General features: G+C 48.8%; 1 protein-coding gene across 1 annotated transcript in view; it reads left to right on the plus strand.

The window, feature by feature from the left end:
* Plxdc1 (plexin domain containing 1) overlaps window positions 1–15,086 on the plus strand; it is a 65,559-nt gene extending 50,473 nt beyond the window's left edge. The window contains exons 10-14 of the mRNA XM_028755080.1: window positions 1,501–1,561; window positions 3,435–3,567; window positions 9,714–9,749; window positions 12,001–12,161; window positions 13,743–15,086. Coding sequence (XP_028610913.1) covers window positions 1,501–1,561; window positions 3,435–3,567; window positions 9,714–9,749; window positions 12,001–12,161; window positions 13,743–13,862 — 511 coding nt within the window. The 3' untranslated portion in view covers window positions 13,863–15,086. The remainder of the gene's footprint in view (window positions 1–1,500; window positions 1,562–3,434; window positions 3,568–9,713; window positions 9,750–12,000; window positions 12,162–13,742) is intronic.
* The last annotated feature ends 3,706 nt before the right edge of the window (window positions 15,087–18,792 follow it).

An 18,792-nucleotide genomic window follows, 5' to 3' on the forward strand; every position in this document is an offset into this window, starting at 1 on the left:
GGTTTTTTGTTTTTGTTTTTGATTTTGATTTGTTTATGTATATGTGTATTTTGCCTGAATGTAAGTCTGTGCGCCATGTACATGCCTGGAGCCCTTGGAGGCCAGAAGAGTGCATTGGATCTCAAGAACTGGAGTTACAGAAAGCTGTGAATTTCTATGTAGTTGCTGGGGACAGAACCTGGGTCAACTTGCTACGTACACCAGGCTGGCTTTGAACTGATTCGTGGGCCACCCACTGTGAAGACTCAGGCTATTCTGTTTGTTTGTTTTGGTTTTTTTGAGACAGGGTTTCGAAAACATACTGGCCATACTGAAACTCACTTTGTAGATCAGGCTGACTTCTGCCTCCCAAGTGCTAGGATTAAAGGCATGCACCACCACTGCCTGGCTGTTTGTTCATTTTTTTATGACAGAGTTTCTCTGTGAAGTCCTAGCTGTCCTGGAATTCACTCTGTAGACCAGGCTGGCCTCGAACTCAGAAATCCACTTACCTCTCTCTCCCAAGTGCTGGGATTAAAGGCTACCACTGCCTGTTCCAACCCAGTCTTAAAGGAATCTGCCAACACCATCAAAGAAGCCTGAGTTCCAGTCTCCAAACTCCTCTTTGTCCTCCATCCCCTAAGTAGTGGGCTAGGATATCATGAAAGTCAGAGTGGCTGGCCTGGCACAGCCTCTGAGGCCTCTGTGGATATCTTCGGGAAGCACTGCCTTGCCTTGCTGGAGTGTGGGCACATGGCCGCTGCTGGGACTGAGTTAACGTGGCCTCGCTGGAGTATGGGGACATAGTGGCTGCCAGGACTGAGTTAACGTGCTGAGCATGCTTTCTGTGAGCTGGTGACTTGGGATCTTATTCTTCTGCTGCAGATATGCCTGGGTTGAGTAGGGCTTAGTGGCTTTCTTTGGCACCAAGAAGGGAGAATGGAAATTTAAGCAGAATGATGCAAAGAACATCCTCCAGTTCATGCTTGTGCCCCACCCTCTCCCTGGAAAGCTCTTGGCATCTTCTGTCTGAACTGCAGTGTCCTCTCCAGAGAGCCTTGTCAGTCTCTGGCACCATCCTTATTGCTGCTTCCTTGTGATTACATGGGGGGAGCTGGCTACATCAGCTGATGCCACCCTGCACCCAGCCTCTGCTGCCGAGGGGAGACTCCTCAATAGTGATGGGAGGTCCTTGAATGAGCAAGATTTTCTCCAAAGAAAGCGTAGTCATGGACATCCCAGATTCCCAGCAATGCCTTGGGACAGAGTTGAGGGGACCCAGAGAGTTTCCAGGATCCTGTACACACAGACATGCTAGGCAGAGAAAGCCTTGATCAGAAGGCAGAAAAAGAGGGCATGAGGGTCTGATTGCCGGTCCCATAATCACTTCCTTCCCAGGGCACCTATGCCTTCCAGAGCCCCTCCCTCAGTATCTTTACAGAGCTGAAATGAGTAGAGGGGTAGATGGGCGGGGGATTCTATGCAGAGCCCTTCACATTTCCTGTATCTGGTCCCCTCTAGATGTTCCAGTGGCTTTGACCGGTACCGCCAAGAATGGCTGTCCTATGGCTGTGCCCAGGAGGTGAGCATTCTGAGTGGTCTGCTATAGTCCCTGCTTAGAGGAGGGTCCTGCCAGAGGACTCTACCACTGATAATGCTTTTCCTATTGGCTTTGCCTCGTGACAGCCTCATCCTCTGCTTCATCCCAGATGTATTTTCTGTTCTGCTCTGAGTCACTTTGGAAGTGAGTGAAACGTTTTCTGAGGCACATTGAGTCTTGACACTAGTCCTACCAGTGGCCTTGAACAGGCAGCCCTTGGCCACTCAGAGGAGACGGGGTGCTGGGTCTGGCCTCAGCCACAGTTGACTCCTCTGGTCCACCATACTCCCTGTAATATTAATGAAGCTCCCACCCTCCTGATTTTGAGGGAATCTATCAATTTGGGAGTGAAGGGGGTTGTTCCTTCTTTCCCCACACCCTCCTGATTTTGAGGGAGGTGATAATTCTGGGAGTGTGGGGTTTTTTCTGTTCTTTTCCCACTTCTCCCAGATAGGCCCTTCCTTTGAATCCAGGCTAGCTCCTAGCTCACACACCTTCCTTCCTCCTTCTTGGCTGTTCTTGCAAGTCAGGCACACTGTGCATACCGAGCACTACACTGTATGCTGGCCTATACTCGCTCTTATTTAATATGGCCCTAAAACCTGGGGACCAGGCCCCTCACTGAGCAGAGGGGAAGCTGAGAGGCACAGAGACATTCAAAGACTGGCCTGCCCTTTACCACAAGATGCCAGGTTCAGTGTTTAAACATGAGCCCTTCTGCCTCCCTGCCATGCTCCCATCTTTCTTTGGTCTGGTTTGTTTTATATTGTTTTTCGAGACAGGGTTTCTCTGTGTAGCCCTGGCTGTCCTGGAACTCACTCTGTAGACCAGGCTGGCCTTGAACTCAGAAATCTGCCTGCCTTTGCCTCCCAAGTGCTGGGATTAAAAGTGTGTACCACCACTGCCTGGCTTCTTTCTCTGGTCTTAAGAGTCTTAAGAAAAATTTTTTGGGGCAACAAAGTGGCTCAGTGAGTAAAGATGCCTACTGCCAAGCCCGACGACTTGAGTTGATTCCTGGAACCCACGTAATGGAAGGCAAGCATTGACTCCGTTTTGTTCTCTGTATGCTTGCTGTAGCAATATATTCTTTTTTCTTTTTCTTTTCATTTTAATTTTACTTATTTAATGTATGAGTGATCTGCTACATAAACATCCACAGGCCAGAAGACGACATCAGATTCCCTTACAGATGGTTGTGAGCCACCATGTAATTGCTGGGAATTGAACTCAGGTCTCTGGAAAAGCAGCCAGTGCTCCTAACTGCTGAGCCATCTCTCCAGCCCCTACATGCTTTAAATAGATAACAGATATACACTAAATAGATAAATGAAAAAAATTGTCTAGCCAGTCATATCTGACATTGGCTATTAGTGACTGTTAAGATGTTGTTGTTGTTGTTATTGTTGTTGTTACTGTTTTTTCTGGTTTTGGTTTTTAGATAAAGTCTTTCTGTGTATAACTGGGTATCCTGGAACCCAAGCTGGCCTCGAACTCACAGAAATCTGTTTGCCTCTGCCTCCAGGTGCTGGGACTAAAAGAGAGCACCCAGCTAGTGACTGTTAGGATTGTATCTATTTATTTAAGATTGACATCTCAGCCTCCTCTGTAATGAAGGATTTGAAGTATCTGACAGAGAATTCACCCTGTACAATAAGACACTTTCAAGGTGAAGTGGGAGTTATCTTAGTTATTTTCTGAGACAGGGTCTCACTAAGTTGACCAGGCTGGTCTTAAACTTCTGGGCTCAATCAACTAACACCTCTCCCTCCATATTCCAAGTACTTGGGTGTGAATGCAACGTTTGAGTGCATTCAAGGCTGGCTGTGCCCAAAAGCAGAACTGGGGTTTCTTGCAGGCAGAAGGCAAGACATGTGAGGACTTCCAGGATGAGGGCCACTACTCAGCTTCCCCCCACAGCTCCTTCAGCCCCTTTGATGTCGACCCCACCACCTCTTCATCCCTCTTCATCGACAGCCTCACCACAGAAGGTAAGACACGAGTCCTGGGGCAGAGGGACATCCCAGGAAGAGCCTGTCCATTCCTGACTAAGACATTCTCACAGGACAGGAAGTGCCCTGGCAAGCACTGCAGTTAAGAAAGCTTAGCTCTCTTTCTGGAGCTGATACAGAAAGAGAGGCTCTGACCTCTGGGACCATGAGATGGAGGTCCTCTCAGAGATGGGGAAGTGGATGTTTGAGCACTCCAGTTCCTCTCAACATTAACTTCCCAGAGCTGTGAGACCACTTATGCTGTAGGAGGCACCAGCTCTGTCCATGCAGTTGGCAGCAAGAGAAGACTGTGTGACTTGTTTTAGATATATAATCTTCCTTTATGTATTTTTCTTCTTCTTCTGGTACAGAGATTGAACCAGGGCCTTGAACAATACTAAGCAAACACTCTCCCTCTACACAGTATGTCCACCCAGTTGTTTTACTGAGACAAGGTAGGTAGGCTAGTTACTTTTCTATCGCTGTGACAAAACACTATGAGCAAGCCGTCTTAAGTGTTTGATTGGGCTTGCAGTGTCAGAGAGCTAGAGTCCATGGTGGTGGAACGAAATGGTCCCATGTTGGCAGGAACAGCTGAGAGCTCACATCTCAAACCACAAACAGGAGGCAGAGAGAACACACTGGTTTTTGAAACCTCAAAGGCTCCTCACAATGTCACACCTCCTCCAGCAAGGCCATACCTCCTAATCCTTCCCAAACAATTCCACCAACTGGGGACAAGTATTCAAACATATGAGCCTGTTGGGGGACTGAGAGAAGGTCTCATTCAAACACCACACAGGGTCTCACTCTCCCAACCTGGTCTTGAACTTGTAAGCAATCCTCCTGTCTCAGCCATTCAAGCTCTAGAATGGCAGAAAAAGAAAAAGAAGAAAGAAAGCGTGTAACTGCTATAGCAAGCATATGGAAGTATGAGAACAAACCACAGGAGTCAATGCTTGCCCTCTGTCACGTGGGTTTCAGGAATCAACTCAAGTCATCAGGCTTGGCAGCAGGCAACTTTACTCACTGAGCCATTTTGCTGACCTGAATATTTTTTCTTAAGACCAGAGAAAGCCATTATATTTTAGGTTTTTTTTTTTTTTTTGAGACAAGGTCGCATATAGCTCAGGCTGGCCTGGAACTCCCTGTGTAGCCAAGGATGACGTTGAACTTCTGATCCTCCTGCCTCAACTTCTCAAGAGCTGGAATTTTTTTTTTTTTTTTTGAGGGGATGGGAGTTGAGACAGGGTCTTTCTACATAGCCACGGCTGTCCTGGAACTCACTATGTAGACCAGGCTGTCCTCCAATTCAGAGATCCACCTTCAGATGCCTCCCTAGTGTTAGGATTAAAGGTGTGCACTTCTGCCCCAGGCACAGTGCTGGGATTAAAGGCACTTGCCACAATGCCCTTCTTAATTTTACTTCCAACTCATGCCTCCATTCTTGGCTTGGTGCTCATCTGCTGCCCACTAGGGCCTGACTCTCTGCAGGGCTCCTCTGCTTCTTAAAGCCTGAGGATCTTGGTTGAAGCTGGCAGCCCCAGAGACTCCAGGCCGAAGGGCTCTGCTCCTCAAACCCTTTTAGGATTCAGTCCTCAACCAGATCCTTTTCCTTAAGAAGGCTGAAAAACTTGTGAGTTATTAAGTTTCCCAGGAGAGGAGAGAAAGAGAAAAAGAAAAGCTAGTGTCTGAAAATAAGACTTAGTCTTACATGATAATAGGGGCTTATAAGAGGCCAAGTAGGTTACTAAGGGCTATGTGAGTGCCTCCTGCCCTTCTAAACATCACCTAGAGGCCTAGAGAGACAGTCAACTTCAGACCTGATTGGAGAAGAATAAGCCTTCGATAAAGACACCTGACACCATGGGGGGACCCGGCCATGTGCCAGGATGTCACATGCTACTCCACAGTCCTGGATGTTGATCCTGTTGCATCCCCGTTTTGTAGAGAAGATGCTATGACTCAGAAAGGTGAATGACCAAGGATGTGGGCATGGCGGGACATGTCTATAATAATGCCAGCACTTGAGGCTGAGGCTGGAGTGTCCCCTGTTCAAGGCTAGCCTGGGCTATATAGTATAGTAAAATTTTATCTCAAGAGATAAAACACAGGGAAACATTAAAGCAAACAAGAGAGCTTGATCAAAGTAGTCTTAATTGTCACTGGGCCAATTAACTTCACAGGGAATAGAAACTATCCAAGCACGTGAAGAATGTAAATTTTTTTGAAGTTATGTGTGTGGATGTTTAGCCTGTATGTGTCTGGGTACCATGTGTATGCCTGGTGCCTGGTTACCATGGAGCTCAGAAGAGGGTACTGAATGCCTTGGGAAAACTGAGGTTGCAGATGGCTGTGAGCCACCATGTGGGGACTGGGCATCAACTGGAGGTCCTCTGGAAGAGCAGCGAATGCGCCTCACCACTGAGCCATCTCTCCAGCCCCAAGAACTTCTGTAAGAATTCAGGTGCTGGTCAGCCCACCACACCCACAGGAGCCCTTCCTCTCTCATAGACACGGACAGGCAACTCTGCTGAGACACTGTCTGAGAGCCAGCTAACAGATGTTGAGTGCCAGGGTCCCTCACCTGGCAAGTTAACAGCAAAATGAGTATTGGAGGCCACACATCTTGCCCCCTGCCCCTTCCCTGACTCCTTCCTGGGAAACGCAGTGCCTGACTACACCCTGCTGCTATGAAACCGGTCCCATCCTCAAGGAAGGACAAGGAAAGACTGAACTAATGCTGTTGTGTTTAATAAAAAAAAAAAAAAATAGAGAGACAGGATATGTTTTATAGGCCCAGGTATGGCGAGGTGAGAGGGGCACCTCGGTGGGCCCGTGCTGAGGCATCCGTTCCCCCTGAGGGGCCAGCCATACAACGGGTTTAATATAGAATAGAGTTTATTTAGGATGTGCGGAGAGGAGTTGGGAAGAGAGGGGGGAGAGGGAGAAGGAGAGAGAGGACAGGAGAGGAGAGGAGAGAGGTTAGCTAGAAACATGTGGAGAGAGGGGAAAGGGAGAAAGGGGCAGGGAGAAAAGGAGAGTAAGAGGGAGAGGAGGGGGCAAACACCCCCTTTTATAGTAAGCCAGGCCTACCTGGCTATTGCCAGGTAACGGTGGAGTGGAGCCTAGAAGGAATGCTAACACCTGCCCTGATTGGTCTCTTCAGCGTGCCCATCATGCTGTCGTCTGTGGCATTAATAACTCTTCTAACAAACTCCCTGTGCCCAGCCATCCTCATCCTCAAAAGGTCATCCCTTTGAGACCTTTTAATTATAGCCCAGCCCACACCTATCCTGGCAGACAACTGACATGATTGCCTGTTCCCGTCCATCCTACAGAGCCACAGAAGGTGGCCACACTGGTCAAGACATCCTCTCCTGCTCATCAGGACTGGGTGCCAGCAGCCATATTGCTAGGGCTCTGTAGAATATGAGGCAGCTGTCTAATCCATGAAAAGATTCTAGCACAGATTCTAAGAAGTCAGAGGTATCAGATGTCCCCGGGCTGGAGTTCCAGGAAGTTGTGAGCTGTCTGTGAGTGCTAGAAATCAAACTCAGGTCCTCTGCCAAAACAGTCTGTGCTCTTGATCACTGAGCCATCTCTAGCCCTAAAAACATTTAAAAATTATCATTAGTGTGTGTGTGTGTGTGTGTGTGTGTTTGTGTGTGATGTGTGCAGGAGTGCCCATGTCGCAGCGCACATGTGGAGGTCAGAGGACAACTTCGTGGGGTTGGCTCTCTCCTTCCACCACCGCATGGGCTCAAGAGTCAAACTCAGGTCATTGCGCCTGTGCAGCAAGCTCCTCTACCTCTGAGCCATCTCACTGACCCAAGAGACTGGCTTTTTATATTTACATTTTATAATCATTTAGTAATTGAAGGATAATTATTAGGATTTCAAAGTAAAAATCTTTAAAAGCAGGTATATTTGACAAATTTTGGTTTCTTGTCCCTGTCTGCCAAGCTTGTTTCCTCTTGCTACATAGAGAACAATTTTTTAAAAATTTTTAGGTTTTTTTTTTTTTAATGTATGTGTCTAGCACATGTCTAGGTGCTACAGGCATGCAGTGCACACAGAGGTCAGAAGCGGGTGACAGATCCTCTGGACTTGAAGTTACAGAGTACTGTGTGCTGCCCTGAGGATACTGGGAACTGAACTCTGGAAGAATGGAAAGCACTCTCCCCCACCAGGCAGGGTTTCTCTGTGTAGCCCTGGCTGTCCTGGAACTAACTCTGTAGACCAGACTGGTTCCAAACTCAGATCTGCCTGCCTCTGCCTCCCTAGTGCTGGGATTAAAGGCGTGGGATACTGCTGCCGGCTAGAATAGCAAACACTCTTAACCGCTGAGTCATCTCTCAGACCCCAACTTAATTTTTTTTGTTTGTTTTTTTGTTTTTTGTTTTTTATTTGTTTTTTGAGACAGGGTTTCTCTGTATAGCCCTGGCTGTCCTGGAACTCACTCTGTAGACCAGGCTGGCCTCGAACTCTCGAACTCAGAAATCCACCTGCCTCTGCCTCCCAAGTGCTGGGATTAAAGGCGTGCGCCACCACTGCTCGGCAAAGGAGGGCATTGGATCCCATTACGGATGGTTGTGAGCTACCATGTGGTTGCTGGGAATTGAACCCAAGACCTCTGGAAGAGCAGCCAGTGCTCTTAACCACTGAGCCATCTCTCCAGCCCTTCCAACTTAAATTTTTGTATTCTGGTTTTCTTCCATTATCTACATTTTAACACTTCAAGACCCTGAGAGAGCAAACAAGTGTGTCAGGTGAGCGGGCGTCCAGTACACGGAGGGAGGACAACAGACGGTCCCCTGGGAAGTGGCAGGAGCAGAGCAATGAGAGATGAGGAGGCATTTGACTTGGAGGAGAATTTAAAGGAAACTCCAAAACCCCCAAAAGTAATATATGAGTTCAATGTAGTGCTTATAAAGATCAAAATTAATCTAAAAGTTCCACGATGCACCAAATACCAAAGTTCTCAACGAAGGATGGGACTCGAACGAAGGTCAGTCTTGCAGAGTTTTCTGTGGTGAGACATGGTAGGAGGAAGTGGGGGTGGGGCTTAGGTGAAAGAGGGCCGGAGGGAGGCAGAAGTGACAATACACTGGACAGCTCAGAAGTGTGGACAGCCAGGGCATGTGGAGAGCCTTGAGCAGCTTCTCCACAGTGTGACATGTGACAGGAGGGAAAAACAGGCCTACTAGGGCCTAGAACCCATGAGAGCAAACATGGGACCCACTAAGAGTCTCAAAGAGTTTGGATGTTGGAGGTTTGGTTAAGACTGTTTGTAGCTGAAGTGATTAGAGCAACAGCCTGCAGTGTTATGAGGCCTTTGGAAGCCTGGCTTCCTTTGCCTCCTGTGTGGAAACCCCAGGGAGAGGGTTGGCTGCAGAACAGACCGAGAAGCTGCTGGTGTGTGCCTTGAGGTATAGAGAAGGTATGAAAATTACTGCAGGCCCTGGAGTCTGCAAGTGAACCAGGGACCTCAGTGAGCCTTCCACGGCTCCCAGCTGCCCCTTAGAAGGCCAGGCAAGATGTCCATACAACACTCCAGCCAGCTGCCTGACTCCTTTCATCTCCACTCTGTAGTAGACACAGCTGGGAAATTCTTTGACTCTGGGCTATCATACCCTTCCTCTTACTAGCTCAGGACTCACATCCTCCCTCTGGGAAATGTTTGCTGATTCCCATGACCTGGTGAGGCATCTTCATCATGTGAAGTTTATTTATTTATAGGTTAGGGTGTGTGTGTGTGTGTGTGTGTGTGTGTGTGTGTGTGTGTGTAAGCAAAGCTTCCCACATGCCCTGTGCTTGGCATGTGCTCAGTGACTGAGCTACAGCCTGGCGTTGTGAGTGCTCTTCCCTACAGGTTCCCTGATGTAGATGGGGACCATGTCCATCTGTGATCTCACTAACTCTACCCCCGGTGCCAGCCCATGATAAACACTCATGTAATGTTTGTCGATTGAAAGCTGGCTTGTCCCAGTCTTCCCTGTTAAACTGCTGTGTAATTTTGGGCAAGACACCTCCCCTTTTGGGATGAAGAGTTGAACATGAACTTCCTTAAAACCCCATCCAGAGCCAGGGTGCGAGAGGTCTGAATGATTCCACTAACTTTGCTCCTTCTGTCTTCTTTGAAGATGACACCAAGTTGAATCCCTACCCAGAAGGAGCCGGTGAGTACAAACTCCTTGCCTCTTTTCACCAGATACATGGTGGTGGGCTCACCCTGAGGAGTCAGAGCAGGTGAGGGAGAGGGAAGAGAAGAGCAGGCAGGGTCCCAGGCCTCTGGCTGAATGGGAGGGCTGAGTCTGAGGCCACAGAGCCCTAGGAGCATGGAGCATGTCTACCCTAGACACTTCTCATCTCAGCCGTGAGCCTCCTGTGCCTACTGACCTGAAAGGAACTTGAGGAAGTAGCTGAGCCAGTGCCACCAGCAGGGGCACTTGTGGCTGTAGCCTTGCTTCTCTGCAATATCTCGTCTCCCTCCAGGCAGAGAGCATGCAGGTGTTGCCCACTTCCTGCCTGTGGGATACCAGAAGGTGGGCTACTATCAGGTTCAGGGAGGATGTTCTCTGGTCATAGGAAGGGCCTCCTCCCTTGTCAAAAGCCTGGTCCTTGCTATAAGGATGAACGAGGGAAGCCCTTTGCAGATAAAGGCTGGAGGTAGTAGCCGTTGGGAGTCCAGCAGGAAAGGCTCCTGTTTAACGACTCAGTCTGGCATTTCTCACAGTGGAGATGACGTCATTGTTCTGCTCTACAAGGAGCTTGTCACTGTGTGGTGGGGAGGGACCAGACCAGGCTCTTCCAACTTGTGCTACATACTCATCTGTCACAACCGCAAAGGTCAGATCACAACAAGCTAGGGGCTGGTGGCCAACCAGCTAGTCAGCAGAGACTAGCCTGGGGTATAAGTCCTTTCCACTGTCCTGCTTCACGCCAGTTGGAGGCACCAGCATATGCAGGAGTGGTCCAGATAGTTACTATCCTGGGATTCTTCTGTGTACATGGTGCCCAGCAGAGACAACTGCGGATAGCAACAGTCCTGATGCTCTCGCCGTCCTATTGAAATCCCCACTCTGTTGCCTCCCTTCCCACCCAAGACCCCTGTGAGAAGAACTGGGTGTTTCCATTGCTGACATCTGTCTTGGCTCATTCCTCCATATTAAGTAAGAGAGGCAGCAAATACCCACCCAGGTAGTGTTAGGGAACCCCACTTCTCAGCAGCTGACGTTCTCTATGTGTCCTTAGACAAGCGGCATACCATCTCTGTGTTTCCATTTCCCCAGTCATAGAAGAAAAGGTGGGTCTGGATGAGCCTCTTGTCCTTGGGATGTATTTTGAAAGCTTGGAATGTTCTCTAAGAGTGGATTGTGGGTGCCTCCAGGGGCTCTAGCTCATCCCATTGAATTTAGTTGAAATGGGTTCCTCTACTTCATAGCGGACCCTGTTGTTAAGAGCTGGAGAGTGTTCCTGCCCTCCAGCACATCTCAACCTGGCAACAGACAGAAGCAAGGATGAATATAGTTATTTGCTATCAAAGCAATTAATACTAGCTCGGGACTTCCGTGATGCTGGGAGTGGTTCTCGGGGTGAGCGCTGTCATTTTAACCACTGCATGGTAACGCTGGCTAGATAGCGACTATCCCTGTCCTACAGGGTGATAGCAGAGCCTCACAGAGTCTGCTTTGCCCAAAGCCACACAGCTAGGAAGCGGCAGAGAATGGATTTGAACCCAAGAAGCCAGTCTAGATTCCTATCCCTCTTTATTAATTATTGTTATTATTATTGTTGTTGTTATTTTAGATAGGGTTCTTATTGTATAGTACTGGCTGTTCTAGAACTCACTATGTAGACCATGATGGCCTTGAACTCATAGAGATCCACCTGCCTCTGCCTCCCAAGTGCTGGGATTAAAGGCGTGCACCACCACCACCCGGCCCACGTTTTTATTATTACGTTTTGTGTATGTGTGGAGTCAGTGGATATCTACTGTCCTCCCTGTGGTGGTCAGGTGACAACTTGTAGGAGTCAGTTCTCTCCTTCCCACCATGTAGTTCCCAGGGATCGAACTCCGTAAGGCTTGGCAGCAGCACCTTTACCCACTGAGCCATCTCATTAGTCCCCAGATCCTTTACTATTAACTGTCACGTGGCCTTTTTTAATTTCTTAAAGTACTTATATGGCACAGGTATCAGAGAAAGTTTCCTATAACTTCTTGAGAGCAACTTCTAAATGATTCTGGAAAACACCTTAAAGGTGCCAGAACATTTATGTTGTTGTAATCATTCCCAGTGCCTGCTGCTACACCTCTCTGTGGGTTTGGAAATGTGGGTGTTCATCTCTGGGACCTTGTCAGAACCCAAGTCCCTGAGGCACAGCTTATTTTAGTCTCTGAAGCCTTCCTCTTTCCTGCTACCTCCACAGGCCTTCCAGACAACTCGTCCCCAAAGACCAAGGGTCCTCCCGTGCACCTGGGCACCGTTGTGGGCATCGCACTTGCTGTACTCCTGGTAGCAGCCATCATCCTGGCTGGGATTTACATCAGTGGCCACCCTAATTCCAATGCCGCACTCTTCTTCATCGAGGTCAGTGTGAGATTTGCCTGCATCTGCTTCACGCCAGCTTCCCTAGACATTCAGAACCTGCCTCCCCCAGTCCCATCCCTCACCTGCCTGAGAAACTGTCCTCTACTCCATCATCTCTTCAGTGACAGGTACCAGGGTTCATCATCCTCAGGACTCAGCACCTAGGCATTCCCTCCCTGGGAATTGGTCTGTCTGTTTTCTTGAGGTTAGGAAAGCCCCCAGAGGAAGATAATCAAAAATGCCATAGCATAGGGCCCTATTAGTGGCATGTAGCTTTCCCCGTAATGACTTGAGGTTTCTTGTCCCCAAATTCTGAGTGATGGTCTCCTTCAGAGCCACCATGTTTCACTGCTTCTGTGGGCTTCTTAGGTGACAGTTGACAACCCAGATGTTAATGAGGGCTGTGCTCTCTGGGAGCTTGATTTGAGGGTGCATGCAGCAGTTTTGAATGTTCCAGAACTTAGTGTGAACAGGAGGGTATCATGGGAAGTGAGGCTCAGCCCTTGTCTGTGAGCCACAGGGCGCAGTAATCTCTGGCTCTTATCCCACTAGTGAAGTCATGTCCGTGGTTTCTGAGGACATAAAGATGAAGGAGACACTGGCCCTGCCCTCTAGTCGGTGACAAGCAGATGATGCCCTTAGTGAGTCCCTCAATAACACGCCTGTATCACATCACTGTGAACTTCTCTAGAACCCTTATCGGGAAGGATCGTTTTGCTGGGAGCGGGGCACATGCCTTTAATCCCATGACTGGGGGGACAGAGGCAGGAGAATCTCTGTGAGTTTGAGGCCAGCCTGCTCTACAAAGTGAATTCTAGGTCCACCATGGCTACATAGAGAAACCTTGTCGCAGAATACTGCCCCCCCAAAAAAATAATTTGAGAAGGTTTCACAGGGATATCTGTCTCTACCTGGGTTGTAAGCCCACTGACCTCAAGCCCCAGAGGCCTAAGTGGTTCCCTTCCTTGGTTTTAAAAAAATGAAACAGGGTCTTTCCAGTTGTTCTGAATTCTTAGCCTACCTGGGTATCACCTAGGACTACCCGTGCCCAGGCCGCAAGGACTTTGACGGGTGGACTCAAGGTAGGCCAAGGCATCTGCATTTTAGTAAGTCCCCTGTGGATTCTGATGTGGAACCTGTGCTATCTTGGCACTTCCAGAGTAGGCCCTGTGGCCTGCTTCATCACTTCCTACAGTCTCCAGTCAGCTGTTGAAGCTTCCAGCTCAGTTCTACAAACCACACTGTGTGCTCCTTCCAACCCTGCTTCTAAAACTGCCACGCACGGTGCTGCATGCCTAGAATCTGAACACTTGGGAGCCATGAGTCAGGGGATTGCTGCAAGTTCAAGGCTAGCCTGGGCTACATAGAGAGTTCTGGGCTAGCCAGGGCTATATAGAGCTTCTAGTGGCTGAGGGTTTACTGTGGGGAATCTTGCAGAGAAAGTGGCCCCCACCAGCAGCTGTCTTTCCGCAGTGAGCCCCCATTCCTCCAGAACCCTTTCACGAGGCAGTTCTGCACAATCTCTCAGAGCTGGGCTCCAGGGAGGTAGTATTCACTGACTTTGCCTCTCTGTTCTTGCAGCGGAGACCTCACCACTGGCCAGCCATGAAATTCCACAACCACCCCAACCACTCCACCTACACAGAGGTCGAGCCCTCCAGTCACGAGAAGGAGGGCTTCGTGGAGGCCGAGCAATGCTGAGAGCATCGGGCCAGAGACCTGGGGATGGCATGAAAGTCAAGTCACAACAAAGAGAAGTGATTTTTCCTGGCCTCCTCTGAGCTGGCTCTGGGCCAGGAAGAACAGTTTATGGTGCCAAAACTACAGTTTGGTTCACACACCCCAGATAAAAGGGGCTCAGTAACACAACCGCGAAGGTTTCTTAAAGGAACACTAACCTCAGAGTTCCCTGTTTCGATGGGAGGAAACTTCGGGGTTTTTTTTGGGTCTCTCAGTGGTCTGTGGCTATGGCGGAGCCACTGCCCACTGGAGACAGCCTCCTGTGCTACTTCTGCTCAATGAAGCCGTACTGGGCCATTACATTCTAGGGTCTATAGACTCAAGTGCTGGTCTTCCTAGCTATGGAGACAGTACACTTGGCTCCAAACTTTGTGGCTCTGGAAGCCTAAAGAAGGGGTGCCCTCTACCTGAGAGCTCTTATCCCTGGCCTTGGTCCTTTACTTCATTGTTTCTGCAGAGGCTGAGGTGGGCCTCAGAGCACCGTAGCCTGCAGCTCTTTCTGAACCCTGCCTTGCCCCCTCAGACTCCCCCTTGCAAGCAGGTCTTGCATGGCTGCCAGCAATGAGTGGGGCCCTCACTGTGCCATGTGTCTGCTACCTGCGTTACTTGTTGACCTGTTCTGTTGTCAATGACAGTAGTTTCCTTCAAAGAAAGGGACAATTTACCTGGCTCCTAGTTTAACTTGGCTGACCAGAGTGGGGTTCTTGTAACCATTAAAAACAATAAGTAGGAAGGACATGGTGGTATACACCTTTAATCCCAGCACTCAGGATGCAGAGGCTGACAGATCTCTGAGATCAAGGCCAGACTGGTCTACAGAGAGTTACACACAGAAAGAGCCTGTCTTGAAGAAACAAAATCAATAGGGGCTAGAGGTTTCCTTGAGACACCCCTGCCTCAGCAAGGGGCTCCAGTTGAATCCTGTTGAAGCATAGTCGCTCGGGAAGGTAGGGCAGAGAAGTCTGGTACGGGAGAGAGAGACCTTGACCTGGAAAGCAGCCTCCATCTCTCTAGCTCGGTAAAGAGCTTTGGGAACTGGGAGTTGATGTTCCCACACACAGCCTGGTTTTAAGGGACTTCTGTCCCAGTGGTGGGCCAGGACTGCTTTTAAAGGACAATGAAACTCTAGAGCTCACCCTTATCCCAAAGAAGCATCATCAGCAAATAAATATGGTGTAGCCTCCACTCTGTCATGCCTATTATGCACGTAAGGAAGCACCTGGAAAGAAGTTTGAGCTCCAGGGGGATCGATGGGAGGAGGGAGGGTTGTGTGCAGATACCTGGGCACATCCGGTGCAGACAATCCCAGCCACTCCATGGCTGACCCATGAAAGGACACTGATGACATGTACAACTTGGAAATATGCTGGTGTCTGCTCTGCTTCCTAAGCCAAAGGAAAAAAGGCTGTGGGGACAGGGGCTGTGGGGACAGAGGGTGTAGGAACAGGGGGTGTGGGGATAGGGGCTGTGGGGATGGGGTCTGTAGGGACAGGGTCTGTGGGGACAGGGGCTGTGAGGACAAGGGCTGTGGGGACAGGGGCTGTGGGGACAGAGGGTGTAGGGACAGGGGGTGTGGGGATGAGAGCTGTGAGAGGAACTTGAGAAAATTACAGTAGACAAGGTAGAGTGCTTTGCAGACTTCAGAAGACAGCCAAGTCTGTGACTTTGGCATCCAGCCCTATGGGTATCTTTGACAGTGACCAACCAGCACAATACCAAAGACCTCTGGGTCTGAGATGGTTTTATAATTAAGTTTCTACTGCTGTCCAGCAAGGCAAGGCAGTGCCTCTCGTATTATGCACCGTCAGTCAGACTTTCCACCCCATGGTACATCCAAGATGGCTGCCAGTGCCTTTTCTCCTTGATGCCTGTGAGTATCCTAGGGGAAGTAGGTGGGGGCTCTGTAAAAGTCCATCACACAACAGAAACGTGGACTGGGGAGCTTTCTCTGATGTCCAAAGTGCTCAGCAGGTTTGAGGAAGGTTGTATTTTGTATCCTTAAGAGACACCCGAAGAAACAGCAAGATGGCTCAGTGGGTAAAGGTGTTTGCGGTCAAACCTGAAGATCTGAGTTGGATCCCAAGGACCAATAAGATGGAAGGAGAGAACTGACGCCCACAGGCTGTTCTCTATATACACACATATACCATAGAACAGACACACACACTAAATACAATTTTAAAAGAGGAATAACCATAGAAAATGGGAATATTGGCCGGGCGGTGGTGGTGCACGCCTTTAATCCCAGCACTTGGGAGGCAGAGGCAGGTGGATTTCTGAGTTCGAGGCCAGCCTGGTCTACAGAGTGAGTTCCAGGACAGCCAGGGCTACACAGAGAAACCCTGTCTCGAAAAACCAAAAAAAAAAAAAAAAAAAAAAAAAAAAGAAAATGGGAATATGCCCAGAGTGTAAAGGCTGGGTACACGGGGGCCCCTCTGCCTACCCCATTCAGACACTCATAGATTTGTAAGCTTGTCTCTCGGGATTTCTAATTCTAGAGCACAAGTCATATGAGCCCACTGTGAACCCCAACTCCCAGGAGACCCCCCACTCAATACCATAGACATGTTTTCCAAGCTTGCCCAGAAATCACTCTCCAGCCATGACCTGCTACCTAACCCAGTAGACCCTGGGTCTGTGGATGCCACTTTTTAGCCTGAAGCCTGAGGTCACAGATGTCCTTTGGTCACTGTGAAAAATTCTTGGTGAACCTATGGAAACAGTTTTTAAAATTGGTACATCTTATCAGGCTCACTGCATCATATGACTATCTCTCTCTCTCTCTCTCTCTCTCTCTCTCTCTCTCTCTCTCTCTCTCTCTTACACACACACACACACAGACACAAACACACACAATACACTTTACTGCTAAAATCATTGAACAAACACTTGTAGGGGAATAGTAGGAAAGTCAGGAGTTTGAGGTCATCCTTGGCTACATATCAAGTTTGAGGCCAGTCTGGGCTACATAAATCCCTATCTCAAAAAAAAAAAAAAAAGAATATCAACAATAGCAACGTGCTGGATGAGGGTAGGGCTATGCTCAGCAGTTCGCTGAATTTGTTGGGACAGTGGCAAAAGCTGCTAGCTAGCAAGACACTTCCAAAAGCAGAGTGTTCACCAACTGAGCAGGCCCAGGCTGATGGTGAGCAGAACTCAGAATCTTCCCGGTCATGGGAACGGACTCAGACTGGCATGGAGTAGCACTAAGGGGCTGTGGCCAGACTCCCTGGCCATGAGAACACACAGCAGCAGAATCAATGTCATCAGTTAAAATAGCCTGTCTTTCTCCAAGGAGTTGCTGGAATTTCAATACAGCTACAAAGAGCTACGTTCTGAGGGGACCCTGGATGCCCTGGAATGGATTCCTGCTTCTCGTGTGAAATCCTGGTGTTACGAATAAAAATAAGTTCCGACTAGTCTACAGAGCGAGTTCCAGGACAGCCAGGGCTACACAGAGAAACCCTGTCTCGAAAAACTAAAGAAAAAAAGAAGAAACAGCCTTGGCTTTCTAGAAAGCCAGATGCAAAGGATATGGAGCCACACCCTTTGGTCTGAGGCTTGCTGCTCTCAGAGCTCTTCACTGAGGCCTGTCCCTGGCTGTGGAGAAGTGGCCTCCAGAAGCCAACCTTACACACTTTTAATCTACTATGGAGAGACACAAAATGAATCTGAGTGAGTTGATACTGTCACAGTTCTGGATGTTTCACGTTCAAACAGCTTTGCAGCCTTGTGTTTTTATTCCTTTGGGTTTTTCCCCCCCTCACAAAATGTGGGTTAGCAAACCCAACAAAAAGGGAAAAAATTAACCTCCTCAGCCAAAACCACGGTTGCCAAATTTCAGGTTCCAAACAAGCCAATTTATAAATAAACATGCTGCGATCGCTAAAGAGGAGCATGCTGGGAAGAGGCAGAGGAGGCTGTTGGAGTCGGAAGGTGGGATCTGGAGCCTCAGCAGTGTCCCTGAGCAGCTGTGTGACATCAGACAAGTTACTGTGCATCTCTGGGCCTGTTTCCACCTCTATAAAATGGGATGGGCTGATATAGTTGGCTCAAGGAGAGGCCTTAACAATCGCCATCACAGATCACACAGCAGTTTGGACCAAAGCAAACTTTTCTCTTCCATCATCCTGACAAGACTACCACATTGTTTTAGTTGGTTCAAGACTCCCTTGGCTCTAATCCTGAAAGTCATGCTTCTCAGAAGGCTCTTTGACCTTTGGTATTCTCCCACTCCACTGGCTGAAGAGACAGTGTTAACTTCAGGGCTGTAGTCAGGAGCCTTTCTGGCTCACCTATGTCCAGACTGTGAGCATAGTTTGAGACAGTATACAGGACCCAGTCCCACCCACTCCAGGCACACTTAGTCAGACATGCATGTATGCAGCCTTGGGGATTCGTGGGAAGCAATTCTACTTACAGGATCACAGCCTGTTGGAGAAATGTTTTCTGCATTTCCCAGACGAAGAAACTGAGACTCCAATAGAGCCTTATCTATTCATTATGTGTGCCATGGACCAAACGACACATCCTAGTGTATGACAGAGCAAGTAACTCATCCAAGGTCACACAGCTAGTAAGACAAGACCCAAACCCAGGTCTTCAAAATCTCTAAAATAATCGAAGACTATTCTCTGTGTACCATGGAACAGCAGAAAAACCATGTGGCCACAGTGTAACAGAAGACCTCATAGGGCATAACATAGAAAAAGGCTGTAGATTCTGACACAATGCCCTTGGCCCATGGAGACCCCCAGTGAGATGCACAGCCATGACTTCCAATGGTCATTCTTGGCTCCTGAAGCTGTTTGTGTATCTTTGATTCATTTACACAACCCGATGATTACACAGATGTTCTTGATGCTGCTGCCTCTGTCACTTCTGCTTTAGC

The sequence above is a fragment of the Grammomys surdaster genome, unplaced genomic scaffold (assembly GCF_004785775.1).
Source record: "Grammomys surdaster isolate TR1022 unplaced genomic scaffold, NIH_TR_1.0 126048, whole genome shotgun sequence".
In the NCBI taxonomy this organism is placed as follows: Eukaryota; Metazoa; Chordata; class Mammalia; order Rodentia; family Muridae; genus Grammomys; species Grammomys surdaster.